The 17,951-nt window shown below is 41.0% G+C and overlaps 2 protein-coding genes and 1 long non-coding RNA gene across 3 annotated transcripts; 2 read left to right on the forward strand and 1 right to left on the reverse strand.

Moving 5' to 3' along the window:
- Positions 1-137: 137 nt before the first annotated feature.
- Positions 138-887, reverse strand: LOC134193017 (uncharacterized). Its single transcript, XM_062661795.1, has 3 exons — positions 774-887; positions 475-687; positions 138-386 (listed from the first exon to the last, which is right to left on the reverse strand). The coding sequence occupies exons 1-3, from the start codon at positions 838-840 to the stop codon at positions 304-306; spliced, it is 363 nt and encodes a 120-aa protein (XP_062517779.1). The 5' UTR covers positions 841-887; the 3' UTR covers positions 138-303.
- LOC134193018 (uncharacterized) lies at positions 874-9,280 on the forward strand. The gene is made up of 4 exons (XR_009972000.1): positions 874-1,005; positions 4,013-4,076; positions 8,743-8,857; positions 8,922-9,280. It is a non-coding gene; the product is annotated as an uncharacterized LOC134193018 (long non-coding RNA).
- A 4-nt stretch (positions 9,281-9,284) lies between these two features.
- On the forward strand, positions 9,285-11,884 carry LOC134193016 (cyclin-dependent kinase 5 activator 2-like). Its single transcript, XM_062661794.1, has one exon. It carries the CDS (start codon positions 10,999-11,001, stop codon positions 11,653-11,655), a length of 657 nt encoding a protein of 218 aa, XP_062517778.1. The 5' UTR covers positions 9,285-10,998; the 3' UTR covers positions 11,656-11,884.
- The last annotated feature ends 6,067 nt before the right edge of the window (positions 11,885-17,951 follow it).

A 17,951-nucleotide genomic window follows, 5' to 3' on the forward strand; every position in this document is an offset into this window, starting at 1 on the left:
ATAAACCATGTTTCCCCACCTCATTTCGATGCTATACAGCTGTATAGCCTTTTTCTTTACCACAGATGTTAGGCAATCTGATATGAGACGTATGAGGTGGCACTGGGCCCGAGGCCGACTTGCTCTCTACTCAAAAATCAAAATCACAACTGTTTACTTCTGTTTCCTTCCTTCTGCTAAAATTTTTCACAATGAATACTTTCAGTACACTACTAATGGTGCAGTCAATTGAATTGATATAAACTACAGTAAATCTTTCTATTAGTTTTGAAAGAGAAAGGAGAATGCTTGTGTCGTTTTCTTTTAGTCCAATCCCAGATAAGATCCAAATGCAATTGATCCCAATGCCAGTGCAAATACCCCGGATGCAACACCACACGCTGTATCTAAAAATAGAACACCCATTGCACACACACACACACACACACACCCACACGTGTTTGGAACCTCGAGGCTCCTAAAAATTTCACTCACCGAGTTTCGAGCGAGAATCGTTCAATGGTCCAACAAGTAAAGCGAATAACGCATGAAATGCAGTGAGAGCTCCAGTCAGATGACGTCCAGCGGAGCTGCTGGGTCTGATGGCGTACGTGAGGTAAGAGAAGATAATAAACGCACCACCGAGAGCTATGACCAAATTCTGTGACTTTCCTAGTACTTTCTTCGACATCTTGAGATAGCGGACACCTAGAATCGAAATCCGAATAAATTGTTGTCACGTGATCGCATTCAGAGCAAGTTGGAAACAGGCGCGATGGACGGATTGTTCTTACCGACTAATAACATGTAGACCATCACGGCCAGATGCAAGATAGGCTCAAAGAAAAGACTAAAAAACATGGTTAGTTTCCACGTGATTACTCAAGGTTTAAATCTAAAGTCCCGGAGAATGCTTTCACGTGATCACTCGACAAATGTCCCGGATAAAAAGCGCAGTCAACGGTTTTTCTGTGTAAAAGTTCATGATCACGGTGTTTCCACGTTTACGCGGTTGTGAAACTTAAGGTAAGATGAGCTTTCTTTTCTTGAACTTTGTATGTCCTAGACTGTTTGGTACTTCTGTATGGTATGTGTGCATTTGTGTAACGCCAGGTACTTTGTCACCTTGTTTGTCTGTCCGTCTGTCTACCTGCCTGCCTGCTTGTCCTCCTGCTTGTCTGCCTGTCTGTTTGCCTGTCTGTCTGTCTGTCTGTCTGTCTAGTTCATGACTTTGTTGTTTGCAAGGGCTGGTTTGTATTTAGAGGATCCTAGCATATGTACAAGTAGAATTTGTATGAGAATAAATTATCTGTCTGTTTGTTTGTCTGTTTGTCTGTTTGTCTGTTTGTCTGTTAGAATCTAGGAATGGCATTGGCAAGCTGTTTGATCACAATGTGCAAATGCAAGTCTATTAGTTTTTACAAAGTTGGACTGGTTTTAGTATAACCTCAAGTTGCATACTAGAATTTTTAGTATAGGATTTATGAAATAAAACTTTCTGTTAGCCTGTTTGTCTGTCTGTCTGTCAAAGAAATATATTTTCATAAATCGGAACTATTTCAAGCTAAATAAACTACGCAACTCTTAACTAAAAGTCTAATACACGATACACTACAGATGACCCTGACAGGGTCTTGCAATGACTATTTATTAACTAATGAACAAAAAACTGAAAGGTGTCCAGTTCCGAACTGCGCTTTTGACCACCTAGGATGTTATAGGCTTTCCTTGACATTACTGAAGCATTACATCTTTTGCAGCTCAACAGAAAGACGTCTCCAAAATAATTTAAAATTGGCAGGATTCTTTTGGCCACTTTTATCTCTTGAGATATGTGAGAGATCGTCTAGATATTTTAGTACTTTCTCACCCCAACGACCAAAGTGTTCAAATACTAGGGGTACAGCAGTCTGTCTGTCTGTTGGCTTGTCTTTTGGGTGCCTAGACAAACCAAGACCAATGGTTTTATTTTTCACAGTTCTTTTATGAATTAAACTGAACAAGTGGACAAATTATTGACATGGGCTGACAGGCAAACTGTTGTGTAGGTGTTTGGTTGAAAATTACGTTCTACTTTTTAGAGACTCATCTTGAACTTTGAAACAATACATTTGGTTATGGCAACACAGTCTTACACACACACACACACACACACACACACACACACACACACACACACACACACACACACACACACACACGCACGCACGCACGCACGCACACACACACACACACACACACACACACACACACACACAACACACACACAACACACACACAAACACACAACACACACACAAACACACGCGCGCGCAGGCATGCACGCACTCCCACGCACGCACACACTCCCACGCACGCACGCACTCCCACACATGCACACACTCCCACGCACGCACACACGCACACACACACACACACTCCCACGCGCACACATGCTCACACGCACACACACACACACACTCCCACGCGCACACATGCTCACACACACACACACACACACACACACACACACACACACACACACACACATGCTCACACATGCACACACACACACTCCCATGCACACACACACACACACACACACACACACACACTCCCATGCACACACACACACACACACACACACACACACACACACACAATTTTACCATTTTAGGATCTAAAACAGGACAGACACAAGATGGCATTTGTTGCTTGGCTACAGTAGCTGTAGAGAGAACTCTAAACTTGGTACAGTCAGCCAGTCAATTTGCTGTCTACCCAGTTGCTATATAGAGAGCTGAAGCAAGCTATTTCTGTCAGCAGATGTACATTAGGCAGTATGTCTAAGACAATCTTTCAACAATGGTTTCATATTTGACTTGTTGTGTGGTTACAATAGTGGCAGACTGAATGATTGATTGTAGATGTGTTGCTATGCTATGCATATGATGATCATATCATTTGTCAGTGCTGTGCTATTATCTTTGCCCATTCTCAAAGCCACTAAAGACTTAACCTCCAGTGCTAGAGAACAATAAACATAACAGAAATTTTGACACTTGGAACCCACACATACAGGTACACACACACACACCCAACCTCCCAGGTAACAAAAGAAAGTCTGAAAATGCAAACGAGAAGGCCTGAAGGGCATGTCATCTGTTTCCACCCACATCCTTGTTTGTGGCTGGTTTGAGAAGTGAGCTGCTGGTGCCATTTGTGGTGACACGTTGATCCTGATTCTAGGGGAGTTTTTGGACAACGAGACAGCCTGCATGCCTTTCAATTCTCCTGGTTGCCATCTGTTCCTTCCCACATCAATTAGTTACAGATTACTTCTCAATTGTATTCAGAGAGTAAACAAGTGGATGGTGTTGCTGATTCGACAAACGTGATGAGATGATGGTATGCGCTGCGTATTATCTGACATATGATTGACAAGTCAGTTATCTTGTAGCCACTTGAATGACATGCAGGTGCAGGACAAGAGTAAATAGAATTGGATTTCAAGAATGAAGCTTTTATTCTTCCAAACTGACAGCTTGCATGATGGATGTTAGATAAGCTTTAGTGAAGGCTGTTGGGTGGCTGTTGCACGTTCTCAGTGTCTCACCTAAATCAGCATGTTGTAAACTGATCAGGTAAAACTAAAAAAGTAGTCACCATGGTTTAGTAGATAGAACACAGTTTTTTATGTATCAATGTGGCAAGTCAGGAGTAATATTCATGGTTTATACAGAGCAAGACAGGCTTAATTAACAGGTGACTGGATGATTAGAAATACAGTATTAAAAAATTTTAATACACAATTGATCAACTAGACATTTCTAGAAAATATCAAAAGAGAAGCCAAGGCAATTGCTGGTGTTACCCACATTACTTTTATTGCCCGAGGTTAATTAATTAAAGTGAAAGACATAATTTGTAATGCTTGAGACTGAGGTGTTTTTCTGGTGTACATGTACTGAAAAAACTGATATTGTACAGTTATGGTAGCTATGTTATAGGTAAATTTCAACTGAAATGTAAGTTTTGTATTCTGTTGTGATAGGTCACTGTGTTGTCTGCAGGATGGTAAAAAATACGTGATGACTGCTAGGCTAGGAGAAGTGAAGGTGTGTAAAGATGGTCACACACACACACACACACACACACACACACACACACACACACACACACACACACACACACACACACACACACACACACACACAAGCTCACCAACTGTCGGTTGCTGAGCATGCACAGACATGCACACACAAAGACTGGAGTTGTTTTGTAGATCAAGATATTAATAAACAGACATTACTAATATTGAACTAAGTCGCGGAAAGATCACACGGAAGCTAGAGATATTCTTCCATCAGTTTTAGGTTCCAAGTATTATTTAGTGATTAGGCCGCACCAAGAAATTGTTGGATTAGGGCAACATGCAGCAGAATAAGACGGGCGGGCGGGCAGGCAGAGTTTTATTTTTTATTTTTTAAATCATCATCTAACTCAGCATCTTGTTTGGAGGAAGTGCCTGTGGTCGGATGATTTTGAATCGGTGCTACACGGGTCTGGGAGGCCAAAGCTAGCAGTTCGCAAGCTGAGTACATTGTCTCCTCGATCACCGAATCCAACACTTTACGAAGACTACAGTTGCTAGACACACGAAGAATGTTGCCATCTCTCAAAATGCGTACCGCTCGGACATTTGTCGGCGGCAGATGTAGGCGGGGAAGGGTCTGGCTACATGAGACTAGATATGCACAGGGCAACAGAAAACATTTATATCTCAGCATGTGCATGCGCAAAAAACAGCGGCCATCCAAACATGGCACGCTGAGTACATCGTCCACTCGATCATGGAATCCAACTTCCTGCAATACCTCATGAAGACTACAGTCAGCGGCCCTTCAAACACGGTTGGGCGGCGGGTGGGCGGGTTACCCCAACTAGACAATTGTTTCGGTGCGGCCTTAAGAGAGTTGTTTATCTGGGCTTTTGGAAGGTTAGGTTTAGCCTTACATAAAGGCTTAGCTATATATAGAGTCATTTCCTGATATGTACATTTATGGGTTGTACAGCTTGGTCTTTCAGCAGGAGACTAACATCCAGTTATTTGTCATCATGAAGAGGCTAGTGTGAGCTCGACACATTATTGGACTAGGACAGTAACCTATGACTTTTTCAAAATTAAGGGTAACATCCAGGTTCAACTCATGCCTTTATTTTGTCTCTTGGTCCAATTTGTGTGGAGTCAGTTGCATGACTTATGTTAACTGTATGTACAGGGAAGTGTTCACTTGGTTGGCCTTGTTAGTGTTCACAAGCCTTTTGGCTGTGACGACCTGTTCCAATCTGATTCTGATCCTACAAATGTGCTGGAAACCAACAAGGTGGCCTATTGGAACCATAGATTAATGGTTGAACCGTTCAAACTGCCCTAAGTAATCTATGTCTTGTCTTAACTTATATAAGTGTCTAGACTCGTGAATAAAAAGGCATGAAGTTACAGGTAGATCTTTGGTATAGGTAATTGGTTTGACTGAGCAAGACTGTTATGTTTACTAGTCCTTCTAAACAGATTAGATATAGAACAATACTACTGTTGTCTGAGGATCTCAATTAGAGTCATGACAATGATGGGAAGGTAGAGATTTGAGGCTTGTTAATGCTGCTGCTGGTGGCCTGTAGGCTACATGAAAGACACCGCTTGGAAGATGACAAGGAGGAGAGTTGTGGTGAGATTAGACTAATCTGGATTGGTACTGGCAGTACCTGTATATAGGTTTCAATGATGTCTTCTTTTGCTATTCCATGAGACGTTTGCCATTTGTTGTATGTTCTTCCTACAGCAACCCTTGTTGGAGTACTCTTATATCTGCACTGTCAGAAAGACAGTAACTTTTAGCTAATGTAGTCTGTAAGACCCTAGGTTCCACTCACATGACAGAGTGGTAATTGTGGCTTGCTGAATAGTGCTGAATAGGTTATGTTGTTAGTAAACTCCAGCTGACCAACTCTGACAATGCTGTAAGAACAATAGCAGAGGTGGCTTAGTGTTCTGCTTCTAAGTGGTGCAAATAGCATAAGTTAAGTTGGCACAGCTTTTTTCCCAGGGATTAAGAATGGGCAACAGATGTAGTCATTAATAACTGATGTACACAGTCACTTTGCTTGTGCATGAAGTTGATGGTTAGCTGTGGTGACCTTCTTGTTTTCTAATCTAGTACTCTGCTGGCATGGGGTAAACTCGTACAAAATGTTAGTGTGTAACCTCAACTGACTAGGAGGTATTGTTGGTTTTTCTCTGATTCCCTCCTTTACTTGAGTCTGCTACACATGACGTTTGTTCTCTAACCACTTTGGTGAAGCTATCAGAGGGTCTTACATATTGATGTCTAAATCACTCTTTGTGGTGTAGAAAACTGAATATTATGTTGGCTGGCAATTTTCATTACGAGGATGTGCTTTTCGGTAAAAATTGTAAAAGCAATTTTGCAATTCAAACAGTAATTAATAGTTACAACCTTTACATCAACTGTATGCAGTTATTTTATATAAACTGCTGTGTTTTCATGTATGGTGTTTCAGCCATTGGTACAGTGTACAAGCTCCCAGTGTACGTGCATGCTGTCTCTCAAAGGATCCACCATATGTTTGTTGGGATAGCAAGTGGTACCCAATCAAATACAAACAGTTTACACACATTGGTGTGTGTGTGTGTGTGTGTGTGTGTGTGTGTGTGTGTGTGTGTGTGTGTGTGTGTGTGTGTGTGTGTGTGTGTGTTACAATTGAAATGAAGCCATGGATGCAATAATCGTCAATTTAAAGTGAGTTCAGTGGGAAATATGGAAATGGCAAGGTGTCTTTGGTGTGTCTTCTGGTGAGCCTCCACCCTTGTGGTAGGATGTACAGACTAGGGAAATGAAATGTGTTCAACCTGTGCTGCAAGTTAATGTGGCTAATGCAGTTGTGGTTGTTGCTTGTGGTTCGATGTGGTTGTTTGTACTGTTCATCCTTTGTGATTCCTTATGGCAAGCTTGTCTAAATGTTATTAGGTATTGTTAATATAGTTGGGCTCAATACAGTACCGAACTCCACCCTTCCCTTACCTCACTACTAGTAGATTACATTTAGAAGTTGTGGCGGCAAGAGTCAGCTAGCCTACTGCTTTATTGCTTCTGATTCTTCACTCTGTTATGCTGCAGATCTCAGGGATGGATATACATTTATACAAATACTTTAATAGTGATCTGTTTGCAGTTCATGCCGCCCTTGTAGTAGGCCGACTAGCACATGACAATTGCTGTTTGTCTGACAAGAACAATGATTTCAAAGACAATTATGGTTTAGCCTGTAGGCTACAAGTAGATAGAACTGGCTTATTAATGAGGTTTCTCTAGCAGAAAGGGCGTTTGTGTATACTGTGAGTTTATCAATTCTAGATAAGCCTAATGTTGTCTTGCGCTAGTCTTCGGTACTTCTTCTTTCTTGTAGCTCTCGGCTCCTTTCTTTGCTAATTTTTTGCCACAAGAATTTATGTTAATTTAGGAACACTCAGTAATGTATGAAATCTATAGCATTTGGAAGTGTTGTCATTCATGGAATAGATACATGGTTCCAAGCAATAGGTAAAGATGGGGTTTGAAGGAGCTAAACCAGAGAGACGACAGCTGACTGACTGTCAGAAGCTTGACTAAATTGTCACACAGAATACTCGCATTTTATGTAGCAACTCTCACTTTATCCAGCGATTCAACGTTGGATGGTGTGTTCTTGAGTTTATGAAATTGCATTCTTTCACTGTGTTTCCTGCTGACACTAAACTATGTGCACGTGGTTAGCTGCGTTTGGCAAACTGGAGGTAGTGTTTGTCTCACTGTACGTCTGATTGCATCCTTGCCTACCTCATGATCATGAATTCAATTCACTGAAATAGTTTGTTGGTGGGTATGCCATCATCGATCAATGGTCAAATAGTAACATGGTACAGAGTAGTTGTGGTAGACTGCACGTGGAGATGTGTTTAGGCCCTGTAGGAAATCGGAACAACTGACATTTAGGGTCAGTGTGTACCTGCCTTGACTTCCTGGCATGTCCTCAGTAGGTACGTGACAAATTGCTCATATCCTTATATGGACGGATGTACATGACAAATTGTTTGTTACACTACCAGGGAATCTCCCTCTCAGGCTATGGTATAGGTGAATGTGCTTTTGTCATGTTGAGAATTGTGCAAGGGTCACTCCAACTGTGTTTCATAAACAGAGGAGAACTTCCTCAAACTTTCACACTCTAATTTAGTAACAACTTACTCCAATTAACTCTTTATGGGATAACTCTAGTATGTAGCTGCTGTCATGTGTCTAGTGTACCTATGCTTGACAACAGCATGCAACATACCATGGTACTCCAATCAATCCTATGATACAGTATATTGAGAATTTATTTGATCAAATTAAAATTTGTTGCAAACAGTTTCAATCAGTTTTTTCAAAAAACTAAAATTACTGCCTTCACCTTTACACAGGCTTACTCTTGCACACAATTGAAAAACGACTTCGTGCCAGAAATGCATACACGTATACAAGTGATAGTCTAACTGCAGAATTTTTAATGTCACCAATTTGCTACATTTTGCTTCAGTAGATTGGGTGGGTGAACTACATGAATATGCTTGCGTAGGTGCACATACATAGCCTCGACTACATGCACAAAGCTGTGATCAACTGTATTAATTGCATTTCTTTGTATGTTTTAACAAGTACGTTTGTTGTTGCATGCCTGCAGATGTTGTCAATCTAATTCCAAGCCAAAGTTTTCTAATCATCATCACTACACATGTTGATGTATGTTGATATTAGGTTGCTCTAAAGTGTGCACAAGACAAGGATTGACAACACTGGTAAATATATTTGTATACCACCTCAAAATATAATAGGGAGTCAAAAACACGGTGTTTTGTACAGATCAGAATAGGATGATGTTGGCTTATGGTGGTATATCTAGAAAGTAACCTGGCAGTGGAATGAAACTAAAAGGCTCTTTTGTGCTTACACATCACTATGTTTTGATTGTATTTGGTGGTTGTCCTACTGTGCTATAAGCCAGTCTTCAAACAGATGCTATAGCTGTTCCAATCAACAAGAAATATGGAAGCAACTTGGAAGAGGAATGCAAACGGTCCTTCAGACACAGTCACATAAACACAGGAATTGCGTCATCACACCAATGGCAGGTACATAAATAGTCCAGTTAACTATCATAGAATGTTGCACTGACGTCAGACAATAGTAGTGGTAGTGTATAGATGTAGGCAGTGTAGGAGTGTAGGAGTTTCAATTAATTAATTTGACTAAATGAAGCTATCAAGTAGAGCAGTGATTCTTCATCACTTAGTTAGCAGAGTATTAGCGCTAACGTTTTTCTGTAAAACAGAAACAATAAATGCATTCTAGTTTTTGCTGCATGGTCTCAGTTCCAAGAAGTGAGATGTGTTATTGTGGTTGCGCATTGCAAGTTTTTCAATCCCCCACACATTTCCTGATAATGACCAAGTTGCTCGAAAATGCGCAATAAAAATCTGTACCAACCGATGCATGCCTTTGTCACTTGTATCTGTAGCAACCTCTTTCACTTTGGCAGCTTACTTTTAATAGCAATCGAGTGTGAAGTCCGGACAGAACCGGCTGTTATGTTTTTGTAACCCGGGATTGGAAATAAGAATTCCGATTTTATGATTCATCGCTTGAAAACGTTGCACATACCACAGACCCTCAGACTCTCTTGCACGTTGTTTGGTAGATAATAAAAAAACAGGAAGAACGTTTGTTGCGCGTGCGGACGTTTGCAAGTCAACATCTTGATGCAGGGCTCATCAAGTCTTAATTCCTCTTAGAAACAGGATGTGAAACAGCAGGATCGGGGTCTGACGTTAGTGTTGGAGAAATAGTCCCCACACTACTTCCTAAACCGACAGCTCTGCCGACGACGCTATTGCTACAGACATGAACGGATCTAACAACTGGACGTGGTGTCAATTAGCTAAAGAGTATAGGAAATGTTTACTGGGCGCTAAATGGTAATAAGTTGTTGACAATTATTGTTGTGATATTTGCGTATAGTGCCGACCGCCCAACTAGCCTGCGACTGCCATTCTCTCGTGCCTGTTGGACAACACCAGACGCTGCAGTTTAGACAATTCCAAACGCAGCGAGACACTCTAGTCTCTTATAGCGAGACTGAGTCTCCATGGAGCCGCCTGTCTGGGTTTCCCGACGCTGGCCATATGGCTGCTTTTAGCTTAATTATGCACACGAGGTGGAGTCCCTTTCCCGTGTCTGATTGCAGTCGGCTTGCACGTGTCCGGGTGTCATATCAATTGTGGCAGCTCGTTGGAAAGCTGGAACCATGAGTAACATTCCAGCATCATTTTGTCGCAACTTGATACATTAAGTGAACCGTAAGGTCGCAGTTCCGGTTTCCGAAACAGACTTTGCTGCGCCCTCTGCAAATCTTTTGCGGATAGGGAACACTTTGCGTAGGCGTGTTAAGTCCTGGCGATTGTCGGTTAGTATGGACTAGACGTATGACTCAATCTAATAATTTTAGCTTGTTTGAGTGGGTTCGCTTGCTGCTTTGTTTCCTGTAGTCGCTCTCATACTGAAGGCGCGATAGCCTTTGTAGGCTGACTCTAATGTGGTCAGACGCAATCAAGGTTGACAGAACGAGTTGGTTAGCAGGTGCTGGTGGGTGGAGCTAAGATTAGTCTGCTATGATAAGTTGTTAGGGACACACGTGGCGACTAATCGAATCGTGTTGGTGGGAAGGGCCTGGGGAATATAAGGAGAACACTTTGAATACGACATTCAGTTCGCAACTCGCTTCCCATCGAGTCGATAGGTGGTTGAACACTTACGTTTTTCCTTTACAATATTGAACTACTTGTTGGAAGGAAGACGTCACGACTAGCGTCATATCCGTGGGCTGATATATTGACAACGACACTACACGCCTCGCTCATTTTGTTGTGTGTCATTGGAAAGAATGGGTGCTACAGTATCGCTTTCTACGACATCGAGATCGGACGCGTTGTCCAAGAAGAATCTTCCCGCGTCGGCCAAGAAACTTAAACGAGGTCTGGCTATCGTCTCGGATCCGCTCGGCAGCATCAAGCGCTGGTCGGCCAAAATGAAACAGAGGAAGGCTGCACGACTACAACAACAGCAGCAGCAGCAGTCACAGCGAGTGCACACGCTGAGTTCGAACGAACTGATGCAGCGATTTTCGAAATCGATTTGTCGACAGTGCGACAGCCGAATGAAAGTCGTGCCGAACGACATCGAACGCTGGATTCGATCTGTCGACGAGACTCTCATCATGCAAGGCTGGCAGGATCACGAGTACGTATCGGAGTCGAGTCTTGTCTTCATGTACATGATGGCGAAGGCGACGTGCACCGAGTCGCAAGTAAGCAGTCTGCAAGACCTCAAGATGACCGTCCTCATCTGTCTCTTTCTCGGATTTTCCTACACCGGCAATGAGATCAGCTACCCGCTCAAGCCGTTTCTCTGCACCGCTGACAAGAAACTGTTCTGGGACAGATGTATGCAGATCACACTCAACATGAGCAGCCAAATGCTCAGATTGAACAGTGACTCGGACTACTACCATACGATCAGACAAGAGTTGTATAGTCAGTAGAGACTCCTACAGTCTCTCTCCACAGCTTTATTTTTTACATTTGTATTTGCGCAGCGCGTGTGTACAGATCAGAGGACCTAACTTGATTATGCATTTGAAGTGAACTGACGAGAGCAGGTGCCGCAGCAAAAGCTGCGGTTTTGTACATATTTCTGCAGTATCTGCAGTAAAAACCGCGTTTTAGCATTAACATCTCTAAATACAACAATACAAGTTTGAATCTCAGTAACTACAGTTCACAATCCGCTTGTGCACTCGCTCCATCACTTTCCATCAAGGTGGTTAGCGCTAAGCCCAGATGCACTTTGTGATAAGAACCAGCTGCATAGTACGGGGCGGAGACAACCACATGCACCACCGACGTTGACAGTCGACCTCTCACGTTTCACGCTCCTGCTCCTTGCCTCTTGTCCAAGCCACGATTCAGACGGGGCTGGGCTGTTTGCTAGGGTGGAAGCCACATTCGCCGCGTTGAAGCGGAAAGACGGGCGAAGCCACGTCCTGCGTCTGCCTGCGAATTCTTCACTCCCACATCAACGTCTGCGGAGATGGAATCCTGTTTACTGCTCGAAGGGCAGTCTGTTTATTGAAGCTAATTGCAACGTCTCGAATCGCAGATATCTGGCAATCCCAACCAAGAGTTACGTACCTATCTGTTTCCTAGATGCAGACGCAAGTATACTCTAGAGATTCGCTACCTAGTGTACACACAGTTGCACGCAGAAGCCCTCACATTACCATCAACAAGCAGTGAAAGTACCTTCTTATGCAAAGTCTAATTTCCTTTGGAAAGTAGGACATGATGTGAGCTATTGTTTTGTTGCCTAGTTAGCATTTTTAGTTGACGGCGGTTGAGGGAATTCTTTGTCCGTAAGGACTGTTTTAGGCACGTTGGACCACAATTGATGATTTTTCTGCTGTCAGCGTGTCTGCAAGATAGTGGAAGGGACTATAGAAAGTGCTCGTTATCTTTACACACGTGTAGGAAACTCTTATCTTTCCCTGGAGCGTGTGTCTCACATCTACAGACTAAATTTCTTGGATGTCTAGCACTATAGAAAACTAGAAAGACAAATAATAGGGAATACAAGAAACATGATTGAAATTGAAAGGTTAATGGTAACACAAGCGCCAAGCTAGAGGAAGAATTAGGTCGGGGATTGAAAATCAAATAGATTGGTGTGAAATTGTTATGTCAACCCATACTTGGGAATGCTATAGCAAATGTAGAAATCCAGATATACATTAGAAGCGTCATTCTTAATCATCTTTTTAGAATTAGATTTGTACTGTCATAGAAAATTGCAAACAAGAAATTGCAAATGGGTTATTAGAATACTGTGAATGCTATAGTTGTCTTGTGATATTGAAAGGTGTTAATTAACTAACATCCCCTACAAGCTGGTTTAGGATATTTATGCTCTGTTTCAGTGCATTTTTGTATGCATTTTAGTATGTGTTATGCCTATTTGAGTGAGGTTGGATTTTGTCTGATTTATTGCATGTGTATGTGGTATGTCAAATAGGTTGCTTAGCTGGATGAACTCTGATGTCATATTGATTAGTCACAAGGAGAGTATGAACTGCAATCATTTGTCAAAATTTAGCTAGATTATTCAGGACAAGAAATTAAATGTATAGACAGGAAATGAGAAACTCCTATCGTCTTTTTTTGCTTTTATTAATAGTGCTGGTTGTTTTGAGAGAACAAGAATGTAGGATTAGTCATATAGTCATTGATGTCAGCTGTTCAATGGAAGACTATACATGTAGGAAACTTTATCTTGTCCTGAACCTATGGTTTATCCTACAGATCATATTTCGTTTTTCTTGGTCTATCACTTTGGTGACCCTGTCAAGGAAAATGATAAGCCTTGTAAAAAGAATAAAAAAATAGTGGAAGTTCATGGCAACAGGAAGAATACAAGAAGTCAGGAAATTCAATAGACACATAGGTGTGATATTATTGAAAGGTCATGGTCACAAGGCTCCACCAATGCAGATATGAATGAGACTTTTAAAATTGACTGTACGCTTGGTAACATCAACTCTGAACATTAAATGTAGTACGTGGAAAAGTATATCCTTTTGTGATACAGGTCTAATTCAACTTAATTTGAGGATATTGTTCCATTTTGATTCATTGTGTGTGTGTGTGTGTGTGTGTGTGTGCGCGCACGCGTGCATGCGTGCTATGTAATTGTTGCGATGTTTTTCTACCTTCTTTGCTTTTCATTAGTACCTACTGGTACACGTGTACCATATTTCATTTAATAATCTATTGTCATTAGATATACCAACAGTGAATGTTTGAAATTGCTGTTAGTTGTTTCTGAGAAGAAAGAAGAAAATAGGATGTAGTCATAGTCTCCCACGATTTGGCCACATTATTTGCTTCTTATTCCCAGTCTTGACAGGTGGACCATGGCAGCTCCAGACCAAACATAGATAAAACCAGTAACTGCATGCACATATCTGCATTAATATTTTGCAGTTAAACGATTGTGTATCGCCAACTCTATTGTATGGCAAGATGGTTTTCCTCATTTTTGTCAAAGTGATAGTGAAATAAGTGAAAGATTAACTGCTAGTAGGTTTATCCTACTTTATGTAGCTGGTTGAATCTTGACAAATTTCCATTATTCATTGTTTACAATATGGAGGACTCAATTATGCATTGCTGTCATTTCACCTTAGACCAGGACATCTCTAGTCTCTGTTCTCACCCTCGTAACAAGGGTAAGTGGCACACAGATCAACACACATGTTTTTGATTGACTATACCTACCTTCCAGCTTCTATTGTGGGAAGACAAAATGCATCAGTCCTGGCCAAAACTAAATATCATATATTAGAGACAATGAAGTGTAAGGATTCTGATTTTGCATACAGAGAGATCTAATTAATATGGATGTGCCTCTGGATCTGGTTTGTATATCATATTCTACCTTGTTGAAGGAGCTAGCCATCAGCAACATTATCACTGTTGCTTACAAATCCCATTAAAACTACCCATTGAAATTAGTCTACTTGTATTTTGTTGCAGCAATGCAGCGTCAGCTCATGTGACTGTTTGCATATGCAGCACTATATGCAGACTCCCTATAGGAAGTAGACATGCATACTGTAATACATGTACTGTACTGATCGTTTTTAAATTAGTCCATGCATATTAATAGATTTGTATGTCTGGATTGAAAAAGAAACATATGATGCAGTGTGAACTAAAGACTAGACTAGACCAGTTTTGATATTTGCATCCTTATTTCCTGTTTTATATTTAGACATGCAAGGCTTCCTTTTTTGTTTTGTAAGCGAGTTTGGTCATTTCCTGGTGTTTACAAAATCCCTTTGCTCAGCGGTCATCAGTAGGGTATATTATGTACATACCCCTGAAGCTAGACTATTTCTACTTCTTCGTAGAAGAACCTTCTTAACATGCAAAATACACAGGGTATGGTCAATATATTTGGTCTTTAATTATCTCAAACAATAAGCAAAACATTTAAACTTTGTTTTCTTTTTGTTGTTGTACAATATGCAGCAAATAGAAGGTGTTGTGACTATACACTAAACACAGACATGGTATGTATAGTTGCAGTCATAATGAGGGATGCTAGACTTGGACTTGTTTTGTAATTTGTTTCCAATTGTGGTGGAATGAGTTCATGTCTTCTGTGTTACAATTAAAGGGGAAGAATACAATGCAGTGTCGAGTTAGTTGTGCTTGATTTAGTTTCTCTGTTATCTTTGTTCGCTCTCTGTACACTTCATAATTTAGTTCTATTCATGTACAAGAGTTCAAACTGACCGGATGCTGTCGTCATGTACTTACCCTTGGCTTCTTATATGTTGTATACACTCAATATGTAGTTCATACAGGATGTCATGTGATCAACTTGAGAGGTTAAATCTTTTAGATATGTACACTTGGTTTAATAAATGCACACACACACACACACACACACACACACACACACACACACACACACACACACACACACACATGCATGCACACACACACACACACACATACACACACACACACACACACACACACACACACACACACACACACACACACACAGGCACGATTAGAATGGTTTCAATGGACATATTTTGTTTTAGATAGGATATAGAGGGCAGACAAAGCTAACTGAATGTGTATAACACAAATGAGGGAGATGCACTGCGGTCAATACTGGGTTTTCTGATAATCTACTAGGTGCACAATTCAATAGACATATCTGTGGTCAGGCGTATTACACTCCCACAATATAATTTTCTTGCTTGTTGAACACACCGCTGTTGAAGTATAAACAGAGCTACGGGCTTGTTTATGCTGTTGCAGACAGAAGCCATTCATTAACCAGTTTGCATGAAATGTGGACGCCTTCTAGAGGTTACTCATTCATATACCAATATGTGTGGTAACTGCATAGGATTTCTGTTGCATGTACAGTGGAGTAGAGTTTATGTAGACAGCATATGCAACATACTGTTGCATGTCTACACCAGATCTCTTGTAATAAACAAATCAATGAATTCGTTGACTACATGCATAGATATATACCAAGTCATGCAATTGTAATAATCTGAGATATACAGTAGGTATGAATAGGGAATTAATTGTTTTGGTTATGTAGCAGTTTTATTAATTAAATCATGCAGATTTTGGGAATGTTGCCTGTGCATCCAGTATACTGACAAGTGTTGGTCTGTTTGGTCTGTCAGGCTGTTTGTTTGTCTGTCTGCCTGTCTGTTTCTTTGTCTGTTTGTCTGCTTGTCTGTTTGTCTGCTTGTCTGTTGTCTGCTTGTCTGTTTGTCTACTTGTCTGTTTGCTTGTCTGTCTGTCTTTCTGTTTGTTTGTTTGATGTCTGTCTGTTCATAAGCATGCAACACTAGGCAGTTCGTAAACAGATGCTATAGTGTTTGTCTTCTTGTTAAACAACAAAACTGCTGCAAGACAAGAACTAGTACTTTCTACATCATCATCATCAGAAACAACAGTTACTATTACCGATTTGATGGGGAGAAACAGAGAAATCACGGAAATAACTGAATGTGAATCAACCACTTGCCTAGAAAAATAATGACAAATAGATATGGGTACGTTGAAATTTCATCTGTGTAATATCTAACTGTAGCTATAGTTAACTGTATTATGTAAGGTCATTTCACTAGCATTAGGTACTTGCAATATGATCCAGTTTCTTGACATTTGGCATGAATCATATTTCTTGGGGTCAAACTGATGGCTATCGGATGTTCATATGTGCAGCTCCATGGGATGAGTGTGCATGGATACTCTAATTAATAATATTAAGTTCTCTCTGCTTTACTGCAAAATTGCTAATGTCAAGACAACTAGCTGTTTTATTCAGCTCATGCTTGAACCAACCTGTTTACCTGTCGCCTTCCTTATTTATTAAACAGCTGTGCTCAAAATAGGATTGGAGTTGCTGACCAAATTTGACTCGATATGTGATACCAGTGATTTAGTTGCATGCACTGGTGGTATATATGACAGTGAGGAGGAACAGTATTTATAGTATAGGAAGAGAAATTTTTATCAGTGGAATCCGAAGATAGACCTTTCAGTGCACTGTCTGATAGTCTAGACTACTTGTGCTGATCAAGACAGTCTATTTTGGTTTCATGCCTGTCTAAACATCAGGTTGTAAACCCAATGTCATCTAATACTTAGTAACATGGAATGCCAATGATGCTCTTGCACTTAGGGTTTAGAACCAGAAACTACAACTAATTCAACTCATTCTTACAGGAAAATGCCAAGAATGCTGTTGCCTAGAATTGTTCTTGAGCAAACTGTTGCTACAATTGTTTAGCAACAGACTGAATGCCTGGTCATGGCTGCAGCTGCACTTGCATGCATAGTTGTCTTTGGGTAGCCAGTTTATTAGAACTGGAACATTACCCTATGAGATGACGTTTTTGAAAAGAAAACTAATACCCCACAGCTGACACCAATATACAATAAGGAACTATACAACACACCCAGGCTAATGGAAAATTTGATGTTAGTTGTGTGGTCTGCACTTGTTTTTGTAAGTCTACTTGCAGTCGATGTGTGTATTTCTATGCATTCGATAATGCTGAGCATACTACCTTATTCTGAGTTGTGTTGGACAGACAAATGATGTATATATACAGAGAGACAGGCATGCAGACAGTCAGACAGACAGACAGACAGACAGACAGACAGACAGACAGGCAGACAGACACACACACACACACACACACACACACACACACACACACACACACACACACAC

The sequence above is a fragment of the Corticium candelabrum genome, chromosome 17, assembly GCF_963422355.1.
Source record: "Corticium candelabrum chromosome 17, ooCorCand1.1, whole genome shotgun sequence".
NCBI lineage: Eukaryota > Metazoa > Porifera > Homoscleromorpha > Homosclerophorida > Plakinidae > Corticium > Corticium candelabrum.

Coding starts and splice junctions, on each gene's coding strand:
- LOC134193017 (XM_062661795.1), bottom strand. CDS start 840: ATGTTTTTTAGTCTTTTCTTTGAGCCTATCTTGCATCTGGCCGTGATG. Junction 688..773: donor GGTCTACATGTTATTAGTCG/GTAAGAACAATC, acceptor TTTCGATTCTAG/GTGTCCGCTATCTCAAGATG. Junction 387..474: donor CGATTCTCGCTCGAAACTCG/GTGAGTGAAATT, acceptor TTCTATTTTTAG/ATACAGCGTGTGGTGTTGCA.
- LOC134193016 (XM_062661794.1), top strand. CDS start 10,999: ATGGGTGCTACAGTATCGCTTTCTACGACATCGAGATCGGACGCGTTG.